Genomic DNA, 18,691 nt, shown 5'->3' with positions numbered 1-18,691 from the left:
CACCTTATGCACATACAAGTCATCAGAAAGATCAATGTTTTCAAGCAATAATCATAAACTTTTAGTACTTGTATGTATTCATTTAGGTAATTTGAAGAGGTCTCTACACTCAGTAAAACACACCAAAAGTTGAGCTATAGGTAAACTACAAAATCTACTTAAATGATGTGATATCGTTTTGGAGAAATATTCATGCATGCTTCCTTAGATCTTGCAAATTCATCACCACGTCCTTCGATGTCAGTCTGAGGCATACTCGTCGCTTTTCTAGCTTATTTTTATGTCAATAAGCTTTATCTAACAAAACGGTACCTTTAGTATTAAGTAGATTACACAAAGGCATAAAACTAAATTATGGCCTACGCCAATTATGGCCATACATATGTATATTCTAACACTAAAAAGTGTCGTCTGATGACAGCCATCAAAAATATCCTGTTGTGAACCCGTCATACGAGTTTAATTTACGACCAAAGAACATTAAAAAAAGAACATAAGTTAAAAAGACTTTTAAGCAAAATGATCTGGATCGATTGACAAAAATAATGATTTCATCAGACATATATCGTTTATCGATTTGTTAATTGAAATTCGTCATTTTTCTTCGGCTTATGAAGCAATTATTATTTTTAATTATGTTTTGATTCCCATCGTTACGGGTATTAGTGGTTTAACCTTGGCAGTACATGGTCCAGATAATTAATGTCTTAGAACATCATGTTAGAATTTATGATTTACCCTTAATTTCTGTTTTATTGACAGGATGCTGACGTCAGATCAACTTATTGATGAAGAGCCGTCAAATTGTCTCGCTGATTGCTTGTTTTGAGGTGACGACTTGACGGAGGAACGTCATGTGAAAATAGATAGATGCTTAGTTCCAGTTTTAAGCGTTGATGATAACAACCACAAACAAGATTATAAGTAACATCCAATGCATGAATTCAGTCTCTCGATTCACAAATCGGCTGGGTCGAGTGGAAAAACAGGTGGAACCTTTAAATGAGAAAAGCTCGTAACCCCTTGACCGCCGCGCGCGACCGTCAAATCAGTTTGTAGTGTAGATATATTGTCGCCAGGCTTACTGTAGAACACGTATTATCCTTAGATAACTTATTACTACCAAAGAGTAGTTTCATCATCATCATCATCATCTCAGCCATAGGACGTCCACTGCTGAACATAGGCCTCCCCCTTTGATCTCCACAGATACCTGTTGGAAGCGACCTGCATCCAGCGTCTTCCGGCGACCGAAGAGTAGTTTACTATTATGACATTTAATTTTTGCACATTAATGACAAATTGATATAACAACTAAAAGTTACTACTAACTTAATTAAATATGTATCAAGAAATTGATTTAGAATTTTGTTTGTACAGTATGTATTAGTTTTTTATGCATCTGACTTAGTATGACTACATTGCATAATAAGCAGCCTATTAGAATTTTATGATACTCTTTTTTAGGCTGACCATAATTTTGGTTTTATGAAGTCTTAAGTATCGAGCTACAAAAGAACCAGGTCCATTTTCGACTTTTGCACATAATATGAAGCTCACCTTACACCTAATAATAAGTCAAGCAAGGATGGGGTCATCGCACCGCGAACCAAACAACGCTAATGTACTAATAAAATGTTCCTTAATTAATAAAATCACATAGATATCCGCGCGTCACAGATCGCTGGCATCACATAATTTATGAGTATCAGTTTGTAGGTGAAGTTCGTAGGTATGGCTCCGCTGCGCCGGAGTGGTGGCACTAGTTTCTTAGTATATAAGCGCGGAGAAATTCTCTCACCGTATCCAGTCAGCCGTGTCCTCTGAGCGGTCGAGATCTGAGCATTGTAAACATGGCGACCAAGTTTGTAGTAGCTGTGGCGTTGTTGGCCTTGTGCCGCGCCAACCCCGTCCTCATAAACGGTGAGTCAGCCACACCAACTTGATAGACACAGCCGCGAAATTAGATCACCCAATTATCCCTCATGATAATGTATATCAATTTACAAATCCAGTGAAATGTAATCACAGAGCAGTATTGTTATCCACCTCACATTGTCTTCAAAGTTGATACTGATGTTCCCATTGTCCGCAGGTGTAGAATACCGTGACGGACGCGCCTACTCCATCGGGCAGGCGAGCAGCTACGGCGGCGGCGTGAGCACCGCACAAGCCAACGCCAACGGCAACGTGGCGCAGGCGTTCGGCAGCTCGAGCGGCGGCGCGGGGCTGGCGCGCAACGGCTACGTGTACCCCGGACAGGCCATCGCACAGGCACAGACCTACGACGCGCCGCCCTTCCCCGACACCGCCGCGTATGGCGGCGCCAAGGCCGTCGCGCAGGCGCACAACGGCGCCTACTACCCCGTGCCCGCGCCTGCCGCCGTCATCACCTACCAGCAGAACTTCGAGGTGCCCGCTGAGGTGGCCTCCCTGTCCTCCGCCCAGTCCAACGGCGACGGCATCGCCCAGTCCTCCGCCAACACCCAGGGCGGCATCGGCAACTACGTGACCTCCTCCAACGCCAAGACCCAGGGCTCCGGCTCCGCCGACTCCAACGCGCGCTCCGGCTATGGCTCCACCAGCACCTCCGCCAAGACTCAGGGCCAGGGCTCCGCCGAGTCCTCCGCGCAGACCAACGGTGCCGCCGGCATCGTGTACCCCGCCGTCCCCGCCGTGCAAGCCGATGAGCCCGCAGCCGTCATCGACGCCAAGTCTCCCCTCTTCTACACCCAATACGTCGCCACACCCGTCCAGGGCATCGCCTCCTCCAACGCGAACGTGATCGGCTCCGGCAACGCCGCCTCCTCGGCTAAGATCGGCCACGCCGCCGGCAGGACCATCTCCTGGCGCTTCGGCACCCTGTACGACAGCCCCGCCTCTGCCCAGGCGCAGGCCAACACTCACTCCGGCTACGGCGCCGCCAGGTCTGGCGCCAATACCCACGGCTACGGCTCCGCCAACGCCAACGCTGACGTGAACGGCTACGGCTCCGCCAAGTCAGTCGCCGACAGCCACGCGGCCGGCGGCCACGCCCAGTCAACCGCCAACTCGCACGGCGCCGGCGTCGCCAAGGCCGCCGCCAACGTGAACGCCGCCGGGTACGGGCTCGCGCGCTCGGACCTGCAGGGCCAGTACTACGGCGGCTCCCGCAGCTCCGCCAACGCGCACACGCACGGCTACGGCAGCGCCGCCTCCTCCGCCAGGACTCACGGCGCCGCGCTCAGGGTCACCAACTCTCAGGCCAACTCCTCCGGCTTCGGATCCGCACAGGCCAACGCTGTGTCTGTGTGAGTGAGTCAGCGAGCACCGCACAGCAACCACATCACGACGACTACTCAACACGAACAAAACTTGTCTTGATGTATTTGCGAGGTGCACCATGCATTTATTAGTTTATTGTTATTTATTTATTTCGACTGTCTGTTTACAATTTCGTCCTAAAAAATGACGTTAAAATAAATATGAAAAACAGAAAATGACTAAATAACGTTTTTATTTTTCCTAAACCCTATTTATGTAAATGCGTCTCGTATGATTCTGTTGCCATCGCCCCGCCTTCTCTTCATATGAAAAATAGCCTGAACAGGTCATAAATGGATCAATAAAGTCTTTCGTAGCAGATGAATGAACGCATCTATGATCAGCTAAATTACCTACTATTTAGAGAGAACGAGCAGCAAAACAAATCTCACAGAAGGGTGAATTTCCCGGGACCAAAAATTGCGTGGCATCGATGAAATCGGTACTAAAAATCATTGTTATAATATACTTATATTTTTTTCTAAGTAGGTGAAATAGTAATCTATGTGTAGCACTAAATATTTTGTTAATAGGATTAATAGGTTCTCCAAAAAAAAAATTTAAACCTCAAAATCTTTCATTGCCGTGTTTGTCCACACGTCACCTTGATGTATACTAGACCTTATTGATAAAAATGTATTAGTTATTTATATTAAAACCTATTTTTATTTGATTCGTGAATAGTTAAAGTATTGTTACAGGATACATTTGTTCAAATATTTAAACAATACAACGAATGGTAAATAAAAAATAGTTTGTCCCAGAACTACCATTCATCGCCATGTCCTAAACATATTTGAGAATATTGCTTTTTCTAACGGTTTGCGTCCCTCCCGCTGTGCGCTAAATGTTGCATATTAGTGGAAGTCAAGTGTTCGACGTGGAATTACGTGTGCACGTGCCTGCGTTTTCGCGCCATAAATGTAATTATTCATTTTTTTTATTACTGGACATTCTTTCTTTCATCGCCGTGGATAGGTCTAACTTCTGTTTGAATAAGTTTGTCCTCTTAATTGATCATTCGGTACAATGCCATTTATCTTATGGTTATTTGTGACGTGTTAATTACTGTGATTTATTAACAGATTTTTGGTTTTTTGATGTTTTTGCCTTGATATTCATCGCCGCGCTCTCATTTCCGTGGTTTCCGTGGTCAAAATTTGCTATGGAAATGAATAAAAATACACGGCAATGAAACAATTTTCATTGCCATGCCTTGTAAAACAATTTCGTTTCATTGCCGTGGCCACATGTTTCATTTCCGTGACTTATGTTTTCATCGCCACAGCATGAAGAAAAAAAACGATTTGTACTATACAGTCAAAGATATTTCCACGTTCACCTCACAAAACGATAAACTTACACACACACCACTCCACTCTCTCTGTCATTTGACACTCCATCACACGATAGATATTCAAACACGCACACACACGCACACACACACAAACGACGTGAAAAGTTTTTTCATTGCCATGGACGCATGTTTCATTGCCGTGCATACATGTTTCATCGCCGTGGCATGAAAATTTTAATCTTGTATATCTCGTTCGTTTTTTAAGCTATCTACTAGATATTAAGTAAGAATACATATCTTATCAAAAACTTGAGTAATCACTATTTTTTCTTGTTCTAAAGTTGAAGAATAAAAAATCCACGGAAATGAAAATTTTATTGGACCTGTTGAAATTCACCCAGAAACACCATGAAATCCTACAGTGGGTACTGGGGTTTTCAGAGGCAGATTAAGCCATTCAGCCATTGCAGTAGGGGTCTTTATAATGTGCAGTGCACATATTGAAATGATGGATAGATTGCTTCATTTTATCGACGGAAAAATACACACGAATAAAATGCACCTTGTAAAGACTCACAAAATACACAATAATACAAGGCACATACATACGTAATTCAAATTAATATTGCCTTCTGTTATTAAATATGTAGAAAAATCTGAATGTGTGCTATCTATCAATATTAATTTTGCAAATTGAATTTTATTTTCGTCGCCATCAGCGATGACAGGTCGGTAATACAATACCTCTTGAGAAAGCTCGTGTAGGTAGCTACAAATTAATGGCAAAAATATCAAACTGCGGTTCCATAAAAACTCGTATTTATAAATCAATAAAAGTTTGTCTAAACATTTATCTAAAATGCGCGGGTTAGGTATACTATATTTTTTAATCGCACATTTTAGCTCATTTTAAAATCTAATAAAAATCACCATCTTATCTTATTTAAATTAGATATTCAAAATTTTAATTATTTGTCTATAGATTAGATCGATATAGTTAGATAGACTTGTGAGATGACGGCAGATAGATCCCCAAATAAAATTGGGATAAGGGTAGGAGGGTGAAGCATTATGATTAATCCATAGATATTACCTATAGAAACAGCTTCAATTTTTGATCGCTCTTATCCCTCCGATCTACGGGTTGAAGAGATGGATGGTTTTGACTTTTGACTCAAACCGAGTGCAACTGAAACTCGATCGAAGTCAAGAAGTTTAGTAAGGCAGTCCCATTTTCTTACTTTTTCCAGTGCCGATAGTTTGTTATTCCATTCAAGTTCTTTAAATCATACGGCGCAAGCACATTATTTGACAAGCACAGGTGTCCTCTTGTATATGTAGTCTAGGTGTAAAAGTGTAGCGTGCTACGCTTTCGCCGTAGCACTATCGTAGCACCTTTTGGTAGATCAGAAAACGCACTCTAAAGGATTTCACAATATCAATGATAATGATTGTCACAATAAGATAAATACTTTTAATTCCATAAGTAATTATACAAAACACTTCGCTTGATATACCAACTGATATTCCAGTTTCCAGAGGGAACTACTTCCCACATCTGAATAAAAAGTAGCCTGTTGGTTTTTCAGATGTATAAGCTGAGATATCACTCTCTTGCATGTTTCATCAAACCACGGCATCAAACACTCTTATTTTACAATTCTGTGGGTTAGAAGAATATCAATCTAAAAATGTCTATATTTACAGAACAGAATTAATGTTGTAAAAATGTTTTATCCCATCTCTATATAACATCATCTAACATTTGTCCAGTAATGAAACTTTAACTGCTTTTTCGCCATTTATAAAACAATGGCAAATCAATTGTGTCACTCGTATATGTATATCCGCTTAAGCTTGAAGTTGAATCTGAATTTCGTAGAACGTCCTCTTATATAAATATGAGTGAAAATTTTTGATGAAAGATCATAAGATTGTTGTTAAAAACAATAATAAATAATACTACCGTTAACAATAATAAACCAATGAAGGTTTAGCTACATCGATTTAAACGAAATTATTGAAATTTCAGTAACATAGTTTTACGATCTAACAAAATTACATCTGGATTTCCGATGTAAAATATTTCATAAACTCCACGGCGAGCTGGACAGCTCCAAGCTTTACTGGCCGGCGAGGCCTGTGCCGAGATGCCGCTGCCGGTACGCGGTGCGGCGGCGCGGCCCCTGACAGCGCCAAAGCGACGCCGTCAATTTGACTTTTTTCTGTGATTTTGTATTTATTTTTCTTGTAATATTAGTGTTTTTAGTGTTTTTAGCCTATAAGTGTAAATAAAACGAGCCGCAGCACACAGATGCGCATCGGGAATGATATGGATTATAGTGCATGTCAATCTTCTGGATCACTGGATGCCCTAGAGAGATGCCCCCTGTGCCCCCAAGCTCGTTTCTTCAGAGGTAAGCGAGGCTTGAGCGTGCACATTGGGAAGATCCACAAATCCCAATGTGCAGGCTCTGCTAATGCGACCGCTACAAACCCGACACCAACCACCGATCCTTTCTGGCAAAAATTATCTAAATTAAAAAACTCAACTCCGGTATTAAAGCGAGTTCCCCGTGGAGCCAGGCCCCTGGTTGCTCAACACTTGGCAGGTTGTGTTCGCCTGGCTGCACGGGAGAACTCGCAACGTGCTTGGGAGCAATTGCTCACCTTCCCATATAGAGTTTTACACGTTCAGAAAAATTTGGCAAACAAAAAGTCCTTGACAAAACAAATTAAAGACAACTGCGTAAGTTTAGGCCATGAAGATTTCGATACCAAATTACCGACCCAAAGAATTTCTAATATACCCCGCCTAGTGGAATCAAAGCTAGGCGAGGGTGACATTCGGGGGGCTGCTAGAATTCTCTTTAGCAGTGATGTGGTGGCTCCGTGTTCTCCAGACACGCTCTCCGCTCTGGAGAGTAAACACCCAGCCCCAGCAGATGGCCTCTCTTTTCCCGACCCTCCTGATTCAGACGCACATACCCTCACAATTTCAGGTCGACACCTGGTCACAGCCATAGGCTCCTTCAGGAGCGGCTCCGCAGGCGGCCTCGATGGCTTGAGTCCGCAACACCTGAAGGATCTCACCTGCCCAAGCGCCGGGGAAGCAGGTGAGTCGCTCTTGAAGGAGCTTACGGCCCTGACCAACCTTATGCTCTCCGGCAAGGTGGACGAAACCGTCATAGACGTTTTGTATGGAGCAAACCTCTGTGCTTTGCGCAAGAAGGATGGCGGTATTCGTCCAATTGCCGTGGGGACCACTTATCGTCGTATGGCAGCCAAAATCTGCTGTAAATTTTATAGTGAGGACGTTTCGGAAAAATTTCAGCCCCTGCAGCTAGGTTATGGCTCGAAAGGGGGCTGCGAGGCTGCCGTACACGCCCTGTCGACCTACCTAAATTATGGGAACGGAGATGTCATCTTGAAGGTTGACATTAAGAACGCATTCAACTCGGTGAACAGGGACACCTTGCTGGCAGAAGCCAAAAAAGAAATACCCCAAATTTTTAGTTTCCTCTGGCAGTGCTACAGACATCCAACCAAATTACTTTATCGGGACAACCTATTAGAATCCGCTGTTGGCTGTCAACAAGGTGATCCCCTCGGGCCTGTGATCTTTAGTTTGGCAATTAACCCAATAATTCGGCAACTAAATTCTGAATTTAACGTCTGGTATCTCGACGATGGGACCCTGGGAGGCAACAGAGATACCGTACTTAATGATTTCATTTTTCTAAGAGACAAACTCCATAACATTGGCCTTGACCTAAACATTTCCAAATGCGAACTATTTATATCTGACACAACCGACAGACAGACGACACTCCAAAATTTTAACGCAGTAGCCGATGGCATAAAAATAATAGACAAAAGTTCTCTTTGCCTCCTGGGGTCACCAGTACTAGAAGAGTCATTTTCGGATTTTATTGAGAACAAAATTCAAAATTTCAATGATATTTCGGAAAGGTTATTCAAAATTAATATACATTCAGCCATCACCATCCTACGATACTGCTGCTTTGGCCCCAAATTAACCTACATCTTGCGTGCTTCTCATTTATGGAAGCACATCAACCTTTTGGATCAAATTGATAAAATAATTCGACACACACTTTCATCAATTTTAAATGTGGCCTTGGATGACAAAGCTTGGTCTCAAGCTACACTTCCCATCCGTATGGGAGGGCTTGGCGTCCGCAAAATTTCCAGTATTAGTTTACCGGCATTTATTTCCTCCGTCCATGGTACTGACAAATTGATCAGGAAAATCCTACCTATTACACTGATCAATTTTGAGGTGCCATGCCTGGCGGAGGCTATTAATGCCTGGAAAGTCACATGCCCGAATACCGATCTACCCGCCAACCCATCCTCCCAGAGACAGTGGGATGAGCCGCTCTGCAGAGTAATACGGAAAAATCTCATTGATACGTCAATTACTTCTGCGGAGCGAGCACGCCTACTGGCTGTGGGTGAATGGGAGTCAGGTCTTTGGCTTCACGCATTTCCGTCGGCAAACATAGGCACCATGTTTGACGACACCACTTTCAGACTCGCTGTCTGCCTGCGTCTGGGTGCTTCGTGCTGCACTCCTCACCGCTGCCACTGCGGGGAAGCTGTCAACAGCCTCGGTCACCACGGCCTGTCGTGCAGTCGGAGTGCGGGCCGCATACCACGACATGCGAATATCAACGACGTGATCCGTCGGGCTCTTGTTGCCGTCGGCGTGCCAGCCGTACTTGAACCAAATGGTTTGGCACGCGACGATGGCAAGAGACCAGACGGCATGTCGCTATTTCCGTGGAAGATGGGTAGGACTTTAGTGTGGGACGCGACCTGCGTCGACACTCTTGCGCCATCCCATCTTCCTAGAACTGCGTGTTGTGTCGGCTCCGCCGCTTCACAAGCAGAGGACCTCAAACGGCGCAAATATAGTAGCCTTATCGGGAATTACATGTTTGAGCCGTTTGGGGTCGAAACTCTCGGGCCGTGGGGTCCGAGTGCTCACGCGCTTGCGAAGGAAATTTCTAAGCGCCTTGTTGACACTTCCCGTGACCCAAAGGCTGGCTTTTATTTCGCACAGAGGTTGAGCATTGCCATCCAACGTGGCAATGCTGCCAGCCTTCTGGGTACATTACCCGGTGACAGCGATGAGGAGCAATTTTTTGATGCTATGTATTAGTTTTAAGTTGTATATAGAAGTTTATTTTTAATTTTTAAAATTAATGTAAATATAGAAATAATAAATAGCTTGAAGTTTATGAAGATTTTAATATGAGGTTTAGCCCCCATTTTAAAAAGGGCATAAGAGTGAATGTACATATGATAAAATTATATATAAAGTATTTAATAAAAACGTAAATAAGTGGGTACAGAATAACTCAAAATATTTTGGCCCTGTTACGAATTTTCGTTTCCAAAAAGGCGATATCTGAGAACAAACTTTCATTACGACGAACGGCCTACTTCAAAATGAATCAGAACAAAGGGAGGGAACACCTTATTTTTTTATATTTTGCACTAAGTCATATTTTACTAAGAAAATATTACATATAAAAGGCACTTTTTATATGTTAAAGTCACATGGAGTCTACTGGATTAAAATGAAGCTAGACAGGCAAGTCTATGTCTGTAAACATAACCGTAATAACATATCAATGCATCAACGATTGGACATTTATCAAAATCAGGTCCATTGTTTTTAAGGTGTTTTTTTGCGCAATTTGTATCACTACATGATACCATCAAATACAAAAATAGAGACATCGTACCTTTGGTTATGTGTACATGCCTTTGGGTATGTGTTGCGTATATACCATACATTCATAATGGACAAGATTCCAAAATGATTCATCTTTTTTTTAAATTGAATTTAGTGTTTACTTTCTCTTGCATAAGAAGTTATGTTATATAATATATGATCATATCTCTATCCTATCCTATATCTATCCTATCACTTAACATAATAAAAAATATTTAAGAAATTGTTAGGAGTCTGCGTTAAGCTTGAAAAGTATTCTAAACAAATAAGCGGCTACTGCTAAGTATATGTACATCACATCTGTGCCTTTAGCTAAATAAATAATTTGCATAAATATGATAAATAGATTCTTTAAAATAGACGACAAAATGCTCAGGCTTAACGTCGTTGTTAATAGCCTTACTAAGCGTTTTTTTTTTTCTATTTTTATTTAATAATCTGGGGTAAATGGAAGCTATGTTAAATAAAACATTTTTGAAATCAATTTGTATCTATTATGAACTATAATCTCGCAACTTATAATGATATCACCAATAAAGCACTCATGCATAATATCAAGTCTGAGCACGCTGGAGGTCGATGCACCGTGTAATGTGTACCTAAACGACGCTAATGTACTAATAAAATGTTCCTTAATTAATAAAATCACATAGATATCGGCGCGTCACAGATCGCTAGCATCACATAATTTATGAGTATCAGTTTGTAGGTGAAGTTCGTAGGTATGGCTTCGCTGCGCCGGAGTGGTGGCACTAGTTTCTTAGTATATAAGCGCGGAGAAATTCTCTCACCGTATCCAGTCAGCCGTGTCCTCTGAGCGGTCGAGATCTGAGCATTGTAAACATGGCGACCAAGTTTGTAGTAGCTGTGGCGATGTTGGCCTTGTGCCGCGCCAACCCCGTCCTCATAAACGGTGAGTCAGCCACACCAACTTGATAGACGCAGCCGCGGAATTAGATCACCCAATTATCCTTCATGATAATGTATATCAATTTACAAATCCAGTGAAATGTAATCACAGAGCAGTATTGTTATCCATCTCACATTGTCTTCAAAGTTGATACTGATGTTCCCATTGTCCGCAGGTGTAGAATACCGTGACGGACGCGCCTACTCCATCGGGCAGGCGAGCAGCTACGGCGGCGGCGTGAGCACCGCACAAGCTAACGCCAACGGCAACGCGGCGCAGGCGTTCGGCAGCTCGAGCGGCGGCGCGGGGCTCGCGCGCAACGGCTACGTGTACCCCGGACAGGCCATCGCACAGGCGCAGACCTACGACGCGCCGCCCTTCCCCGACACCGCCGCGTATGGCGGCGCCAAGGCCGTCGCGCAGGCGCACAACGGCGCCTACTACCCCGTGCCCGCGCCCGCCGCCGTCATCACCTACCAGCAGAACTTCGAGGTGCCCGCTGAGGTGGCCTCCCTGTCCTCCGCCCAGTCCAACGGCGACGGCATCGCCCAGTCCTCTGCCAACACCCAGGGCGGCATCGGCAGCTACTTGACCTCCTCCAACGCCAAGACCCAGGGCTCCGGCTCCGCCGACTCCAACGCGCGCTCCGGCTACGGCTCCACCAGCACCTCCGCCAAGACTCAGGGCCAGGGCTCCGCCGAGTCCTCCGCGCAGACCAACGGTGCCGCCGGCATCGTGTACCCCGCCGTCCCCGCCGTGCAAGCCGACGAGCACGCAGCCGTCATCGACGCCAAGTCTCCCCTCTTCTACACCCAATACGTCGCCACACCCGTCCAGAGCATCGCCTCCTCCAACGCGAACGTGATCGGCTCCGGCAACGCCGCCTCCTCGGCTAAGATCGGCCACGCCGCCGGCAGGACCATCTCCTGGCGCTTCGGCACCCTGTACGACAGCCCCGCCTCCGCCCAGGCGCAGGCCAACACTCACTCCGGCTACGGCGCCGCCAGGTCTGGCGCCAACACCCACGGCTACGGCTCCGCCAACGCCAACGCTGACGTGAACGGCTACGGCTCCGCCAAGTCAGTCGCCGACAGCCACGCGGCCGGCGGCCACGCCCAGTCAACCGCCAACTCGCACGGCGCCGGCGTCGCCAAGGCCGCCGCCAACGTGAACGCCGCCGGGTACGGGCTCGCGCGCTCGGACCTGCAGGGCCAGTACTACGGCGGCTCCCGCAGCTCCGCCAACGCGCACACGCACGGCTACGGCAGCGCCGCCTCCTCCGCCAGGACTCACGGCGCCGCGCTCAGGGTCACCAACTCTCAGGCCAACTCCTCCGGCTTCGGATCCGCACAGGCCAACGCTGTGTCTGTGTGAGTGAGTCAGCGAGCACCGCACAGCAACCACATCACGACGACTACTCAACACGAACTAAACTTGTCTTGATGTATTTGCGAGGTGCAACCATTGCATTTATTAGTCATTATTAAATTATGTATTTATTTATGAAAGAAAATCATTTTTAAATATAAAAAATCTTTGAAAATGACATGCTGATTTATTTATTTCCACCAAAAACCACTTATTTACATTTAGTACATGATCTCAAAGTTGATACAATGCTTCATAAAAATAATGTTATCACAGAAACTATCATCACAGTTTCCCCTGCATGAATGGCTTGAGGTACTTGTGGAAGCTCTGGTTGACGGGCTCCGCGTTGAGCGGACTCTTCAGCGCTTCCTCCATCAGACGCTCGTACACGCGACCGTCGTATGCTCCCAGGGTGGAGTTTAGAATCTAAGAATCAAACGAGAAGAGTATTTGATCACCAAAATTAAAAAATAAACTATTTAGGTATCACTTAAAACTTTTCAAAACAAGTGACTGTAGGAATCCTTATTGTTTAGTTATAGACCAATCAACATGCTGACCTGATCACTGAAGTCGAATGCGTCTACGAGTCCCACAGCATTTGGCCGTATCCTTCCCAGCAAATCTTCGTATGTACTCTGCAGCTCACGGATATCATTTTCAGAGATCGATGTGTACTGAAAATCGTAAAAGTTATTTAATAACAGTCATGTAATATAAGTAATTTATTGTTGAAAAGCCTTTGTTGTAGTGTTCTGAAATATAACTAGAACTAATTATGTATTTATGTAAAACGTAAAATTATGGGGTAAATAACGTACCTATCTACATCTATTTATTATAGCTACATCTATTAGAACGATCAATAAATAAAAAAAAAATATATAATTCAAAGATTCAAAGCTTTCTTATAAATAAAGCTATTTACCTAATAGTTCCCAAGAATTTCTATCCTTTACAACTAAAAACCTGTTGATGCTATAAATTAATCGACAAGCTAAGAAGATACTAATAGGGTAGATAATTAAATCAACTCATTTGACAGTTATTAATTTATTAACTTCATGTACAAAAAATCTCTAGTTCTATACAAAAAGTTCAAGTCATGTTATGAACTTTTGACCCAATAAATATGTTAATAAGACGTGACGCTGAGTTCGATGTTAAACCATTACTTCATGTCAAGCCTAACAGTTACTATGGTCAAGTTAACGTTTGCATGAAAAAATGCAAACAAAAACTTATAACATCACTTGTCTATGTACACCAATATTATAATGCTCAAGAGTTTTTTTGTTCTAATCCCAGGAACTACTAAACCAAATCTTCGCTCAGTGTTAGATAGTCTATTTATTGAGAAAGGGTATCTTAAGGTACTTTTTATCCGGGCACGTGAAGTACTTCCCACGATTAGCGGGTGAAACCGTTGGCGAACGCTAGCTTATCATGAATGTAATTACCTAAGTAAATGTTTCTGAGACAAGCCACTATGCTAAGTTGCTTTTTGCTTAGCAACTATGTCGTAACGGAGATTATAAAAATGCCTTAACGAAGTTAAAAGCTGTTTTGCTGTTTTGCTATAAATATGTAGTTTGTAGTGATCAAACCGCCTATGCGTAGACGGAAATTCCTCTGCTCTCCAATTTTTTCACTATTTTAAGCTCCTTATTGGAAAATACCAATTTAGTAGTAGGAGTCTTCTTGTTATCGCGTGGGATGCAGGATTAATCACCCCACAAGCCCTATTGTTTGAGTTTTCTCAAATCCGTCTGACGGCCTCTGACATGGAATTATAACGTTAACTGCTACTGAGTAGCATTTGGGGACGCCGGCGTTACGTATCCTCCCAGGTACGGGGGGTGTAAGACCCCCAATTGTCAGACTCCGGGCTGCTTTGTGAAAGTTTCTAAAACCTGTAAATCGATTTGGGCCCGTCATAGGAATCGGACTCACGATCATTGCAACATCGGCAGTATAAATAATAGAAACACTTATCAAACTCTCGCATAGGAATATTCCTTTAAAAAAAATACGTAGGCTTAAATCCCATCTATTATAGAAGCCTTGCCATTTTTTATCGAATTTGTCACCTGACTATAAATGACAAACTATAACAAATGACTCCTTTCACTTTTTGCTCTGTACAAACAACTGTTGTTCACGCAGGCCCAGTTGATCAGAATGATCGATATTGATATATTAGGAGTTGGTCAGATGGATGGGTTTTTGTTGCAAGTCCGTGTATTGACCCCGAATCTGATTAACTGTATGCTAGACCTTTTGATGGTAAGGTTATGCATATATAGAAAATTATTTGTTTTTTTATTTGTTCATGTAAGTACTGAAGAGTTTCCTGGGTGTTGAATGAAAGCTACCAAAAATAAGATACGGATACTATATTAAAGGGAGTCCGTACAAGAATTGGCATGGTACGCCGTGACGGTCCCCTAAGGTATAGAGATAGTCTTTGATAGAATAGAACCATTCAATAAAGTGGAAATGGGATTCTGAATGGAAGGTGGAATTCTAGACCGAACAATTATTTTTATTTTTACTCGATGTATTCCTCAATTACTGCCCTGTGTTCTTTAAAAACCATATTCTTACCCACTTCATGAAACTCGATCTACGCAAATAAGTTAAGGAAAACCAGTGCCATATTATAAGCATCGCCGCATCACCTAACATAGGCAACTGGACCATAATAAACTGGTAATCAACTCTATAACCATTGTTGATAGATAAGCAAGCCATTTACAGTTGCATGCAAAAAACGGCTTTGTCAGTTAGCATCATTATAATAGACTTTATGTGTGTTAAGTGGTTATAACATTTGACACCTCAATGAATTGAAGAATCTATAAGCCGTTAATGTAGTGTAGGTCGGATGAGGTATGAAATTCTTCAGTCCTGCTTAATTTATATACCTACATGGAAAGACTTTCTCTGGTCTCCATCATCAGGTCAGCTCCAAACCTTCACTGTTGCAAAGGTCTTGTCAATACAAATAATTTAAGCTCAAACACGAGGTAGTTTACATATTCAGTTGTCGAGTTCCCTCGACCCTCTCTGGTTTCCATCATCAGATCAGCTACAAATCTTCACTGTTGAATAGTGCTTTTAGGCGTACACCTGAGTGTCAAGTTTTTACCCGATGTATGCCTACAACTTTCGAAGGTTGCCCTCGATTTCTCAGGGTTTTCATCATCAGATCCTGACCTGATGACTATGGGACCAACTGGCAGCTATTCCGAGTCGAACAAAAAAAGAATCACGTAAATCGGTCTATAAACCTCGGAGTAATCGATGTACATACATAGAAAAAAATACCGGCTAAATTGATAACCTCCTCCTTTTTGGGAAGTCGGTTAAAAATAGTTTTGTGTTCACCATAAATTGTAATTATCACATAACTCATAAGCAACATTATCTTTAAATTTTAAAATAAACACTGAGCTAAACTACGACCATTAGTAATTTGCATAATTTATTCAATTTAAATATTATTTGTCACAACACAAAAAATCAAAATTCTCTAATGAAAATCTATCTCTTATTTAGAAATATAAGATTAACAACCCTTTAATATTCGGGTACAAAAAACATGTTCAGATTAAAATTAATTTGTTTTAATTATCTTCACACATAATTTAATATGTATGATTTATGGCATTTGATCGAGATAATGTTAATCGATTCTTATTTAAAATCGAGCTTGATTTTTGTGACAAAAATAAGGAGTTGGAACAAAACGAAAGCAATAAAATCGAGAAATGTTAACTATATCCGATAGCGAAGTTTAAAATGGTTTTATTTAACGTCGTAAAATATAACATAAATTATGTGAAGGAAGTTAATGAGATCGGAGCATTGGACTCGACAGGACGCATGGCAATAGTCCTTGGAATTCCTCTCTGATGAACTTTGGATTGACAAACTGTATTAAGCCATAATGACAAAACACAACGGTTCTTTTACCAGGATGCTCCAGAAAGTTTTTTTTCTGTTAATATGGTATGCATTAATAATTAACGAAAGTCACATAATATGGGGGAAAACTCAACTTATCTTTTGACACAGCAACATTTTCTTACTACCTACAGCTTTTTTGTTGTGAAATCATCAAAAGGCCCCTCTACCTCTGTGGGTGGAGCGAGAGGGAGTGCCAGACTCTTACTGAGTACAAGCCACCATGTTCCTTCTTAAGCCCTTTATGTACCAGGGCCGCGGTAACTTCTCGAACAATCCCGCAGCCCGGGCGGGCTTTGGTCCTGATGGGCACCGCTGATCTTATGATAGCAGCTTATAACAGCGATATTGCGCATAGCTTTTACTAAGTATTCTACGTATAATCAACGAACTATAAATAACAAAAATGCAACAAATTGTATCAGACACTATAATCAGAGGTCACATAAATTATTCACGCAGATTTTTCTCCACCATGTTTTATTGTGTCCAATATCCATAAATTTCTCCAAACGTATAATTTATTAGAAAACTAGTTATATTCCACATTTAGATCATTCGTGACACCTGCTTAGAAACTTGAAAAGTGGATATTTTGCAAAAATATAGAGATCGTTTTAACAAATTGTTGGTTACTCCCAAAACGAAGTTTTTAATTAATTTTGTAAAGTTATCAAAATGCAGGAATGACGTTCTGTTTAAAATAAAGATGTCATTTAGTTATTATTAACTTTAATTTTACTCGTGGCTTCTGTGCATTAATATTGAGATAAAAACTGGATACCAGTCACAGCTAATAAACTATCTCTCTGCAAAAACATGATGATAGATTCAGAGCTTTTTCGTAAAACGAATTAGTTTTATCAACATATTTTCCCATCTTGGCAATTTTTTTTTTAATATTTCCCATTACGTAAACTGATGTACCTAATCATCAAATACTTACCTACGTACAGTTTTTGCACCGTTAGATAAGGCGTGCATACCGAGCTCAGTGCATCATTCTTCATGATTCGTACAACTGTCAATCTTGGCCCATACATCGTTTAGTTTGAAACTTTTTGCAGTCGTAATTTTGCGGTCTAATATCGATTTAAACTATAGAGATTATGTCTAGCTAATCAAGCGTAAGTAAGCGGTATTTTAAAAGTATTTAAAATAAACCAAAATATCTGCAACAACGGTAAAAAAATAGCAGTAAACATGACAATGAGGAAATGCATAAAAATTCCCACAAGTCACACCTTCTATGCATATTTTTTTTATTTAGGTAATATCTGCCAATCTTTTCCCTTATACGGTATTCGTCAAACGGTATGCGAGCTACCTTAACTTGCATTAAACCTGCACATTGGCATAAAGTGTGTGTTTTTATGATAGCAAGAAGGATTGCAGTCAACGCCGACATTTTTTCAAGAAACACTTAAAAAATTATGGGCCGGGAACTCCGTGAAAGATACTAAAAAAATCGAAATCATGCCTTTCATCTTTGCTAATTATGTGAATGTCAAATTAACTGCCTGTCGGCCAAAGTACCTAAGTTCTTAAATAAAAGAGAAGAGTATATTCATGCATAAGAGTTGATAACTTGATATTGATCAAAGAAAAATCTTTAATTGGGTTTTTATGGCAAACGTTTGATTGGATAGAAGACGGCTGAAATTATATATATGTTATGGACCAAGTGATAAATTGGGCAGTATACATAATGCCCGGTCATTATGAATAATGCCCAATATGAGAGTGCAATTTGATAATAATTATTCAAACAATCAAATTGACCGGGCACTATACATATTGCCCGTGACCTTTTGGGCAAAGTAATACAAACATATTTAATTTCATTTTTTTATTGTTATAGACATTTCACTTAAAATAAACTAAATATAACACATCCCATATCAATTGACAGAGTATAGAAGTAGGCATGCAACATGCAGCAAGCATGGCTTCTGTCACGGCTCCGGCGCTGCGGGGCTCCGGCGGTCCCATGCGAGCTTATCGTCGCAGATGGTTTTCACGCTCACCACCGCAGCTTCGGCTTGCTGGCCGGCTCCCGGCCAGCCTCAGCCGC

General features: G+C 42.1%; 2 protein-coding genes across 3 annotated transcripts in view; one reads left to right on the top strand and one right to left on the bottom strand.

Annotated features, from left to right (window-relative positions):
- The first annotated feature begins 1,853 nt into the window (after positions 1-1,853).
- LOC124646024 (hornerin-like) lies at positions 1,854-12,823 on the top strand. The gene is made up of 4 exons (XM_047186043.1): positions 1,854-1,923; positions 2,096-3,290; positions 11,168-11,280; positions 11,453-12,823. Exons 1-4 carry the CDS (start codon positions 1,854-1,856, stop codon positions 12,649-12,651), a joined length of 2,577 nt encoding a protein of 858 aa, XP_047041999.1. The 3' UTR covers positions 12,652-12,823.
- The window catches only part of LOC124631427 (probable peroxisomal acyl-coenzyme A oxidase 1), a 19,124-nt gene continuing 13,245 nt past the window's right edge, over positions 12,813-18,691 (bottom strand). For both annotated transcript variants that reach the window (XM_047165816.1, XM_047165826.1), the window contains 2 exons: positions 13,209-13,325; positions 12,813-13,074 (listed from right to left, as the gene is read on the bottom strand). In XM_047165816.1, coding sequence (XP_047021772.1) covers positions 12,931-13,074; positions 13,209-13,325 — 261 coding nt within the window. In that variant the 3' untranslated portion in view covers positions 12,813-12,930. The remainder of the gene's footprint in view (positions 13,075-13,208; positions 13,326-18,691) is intronic.

This window comes from Helicoverpa zea, chromosome 1 (assembly GCF_022581195.2).
Source record: "Helicoverpa zea isolate HzStark_Cry1AcR chromosome 1, ilHelZeax1.1, whole genome shotgun sequence".
Taxonomy (NCBI): domain Eukaryota; kingdom Metazoa; phylum Arthropoda; class Insecta; order Lepidoptera; family Noctuidae; genus Helicoverpa; species Helicoverpa zea.
This window is presented reverse-complemented; position numbering and strand designations above follow the sequence as displayed.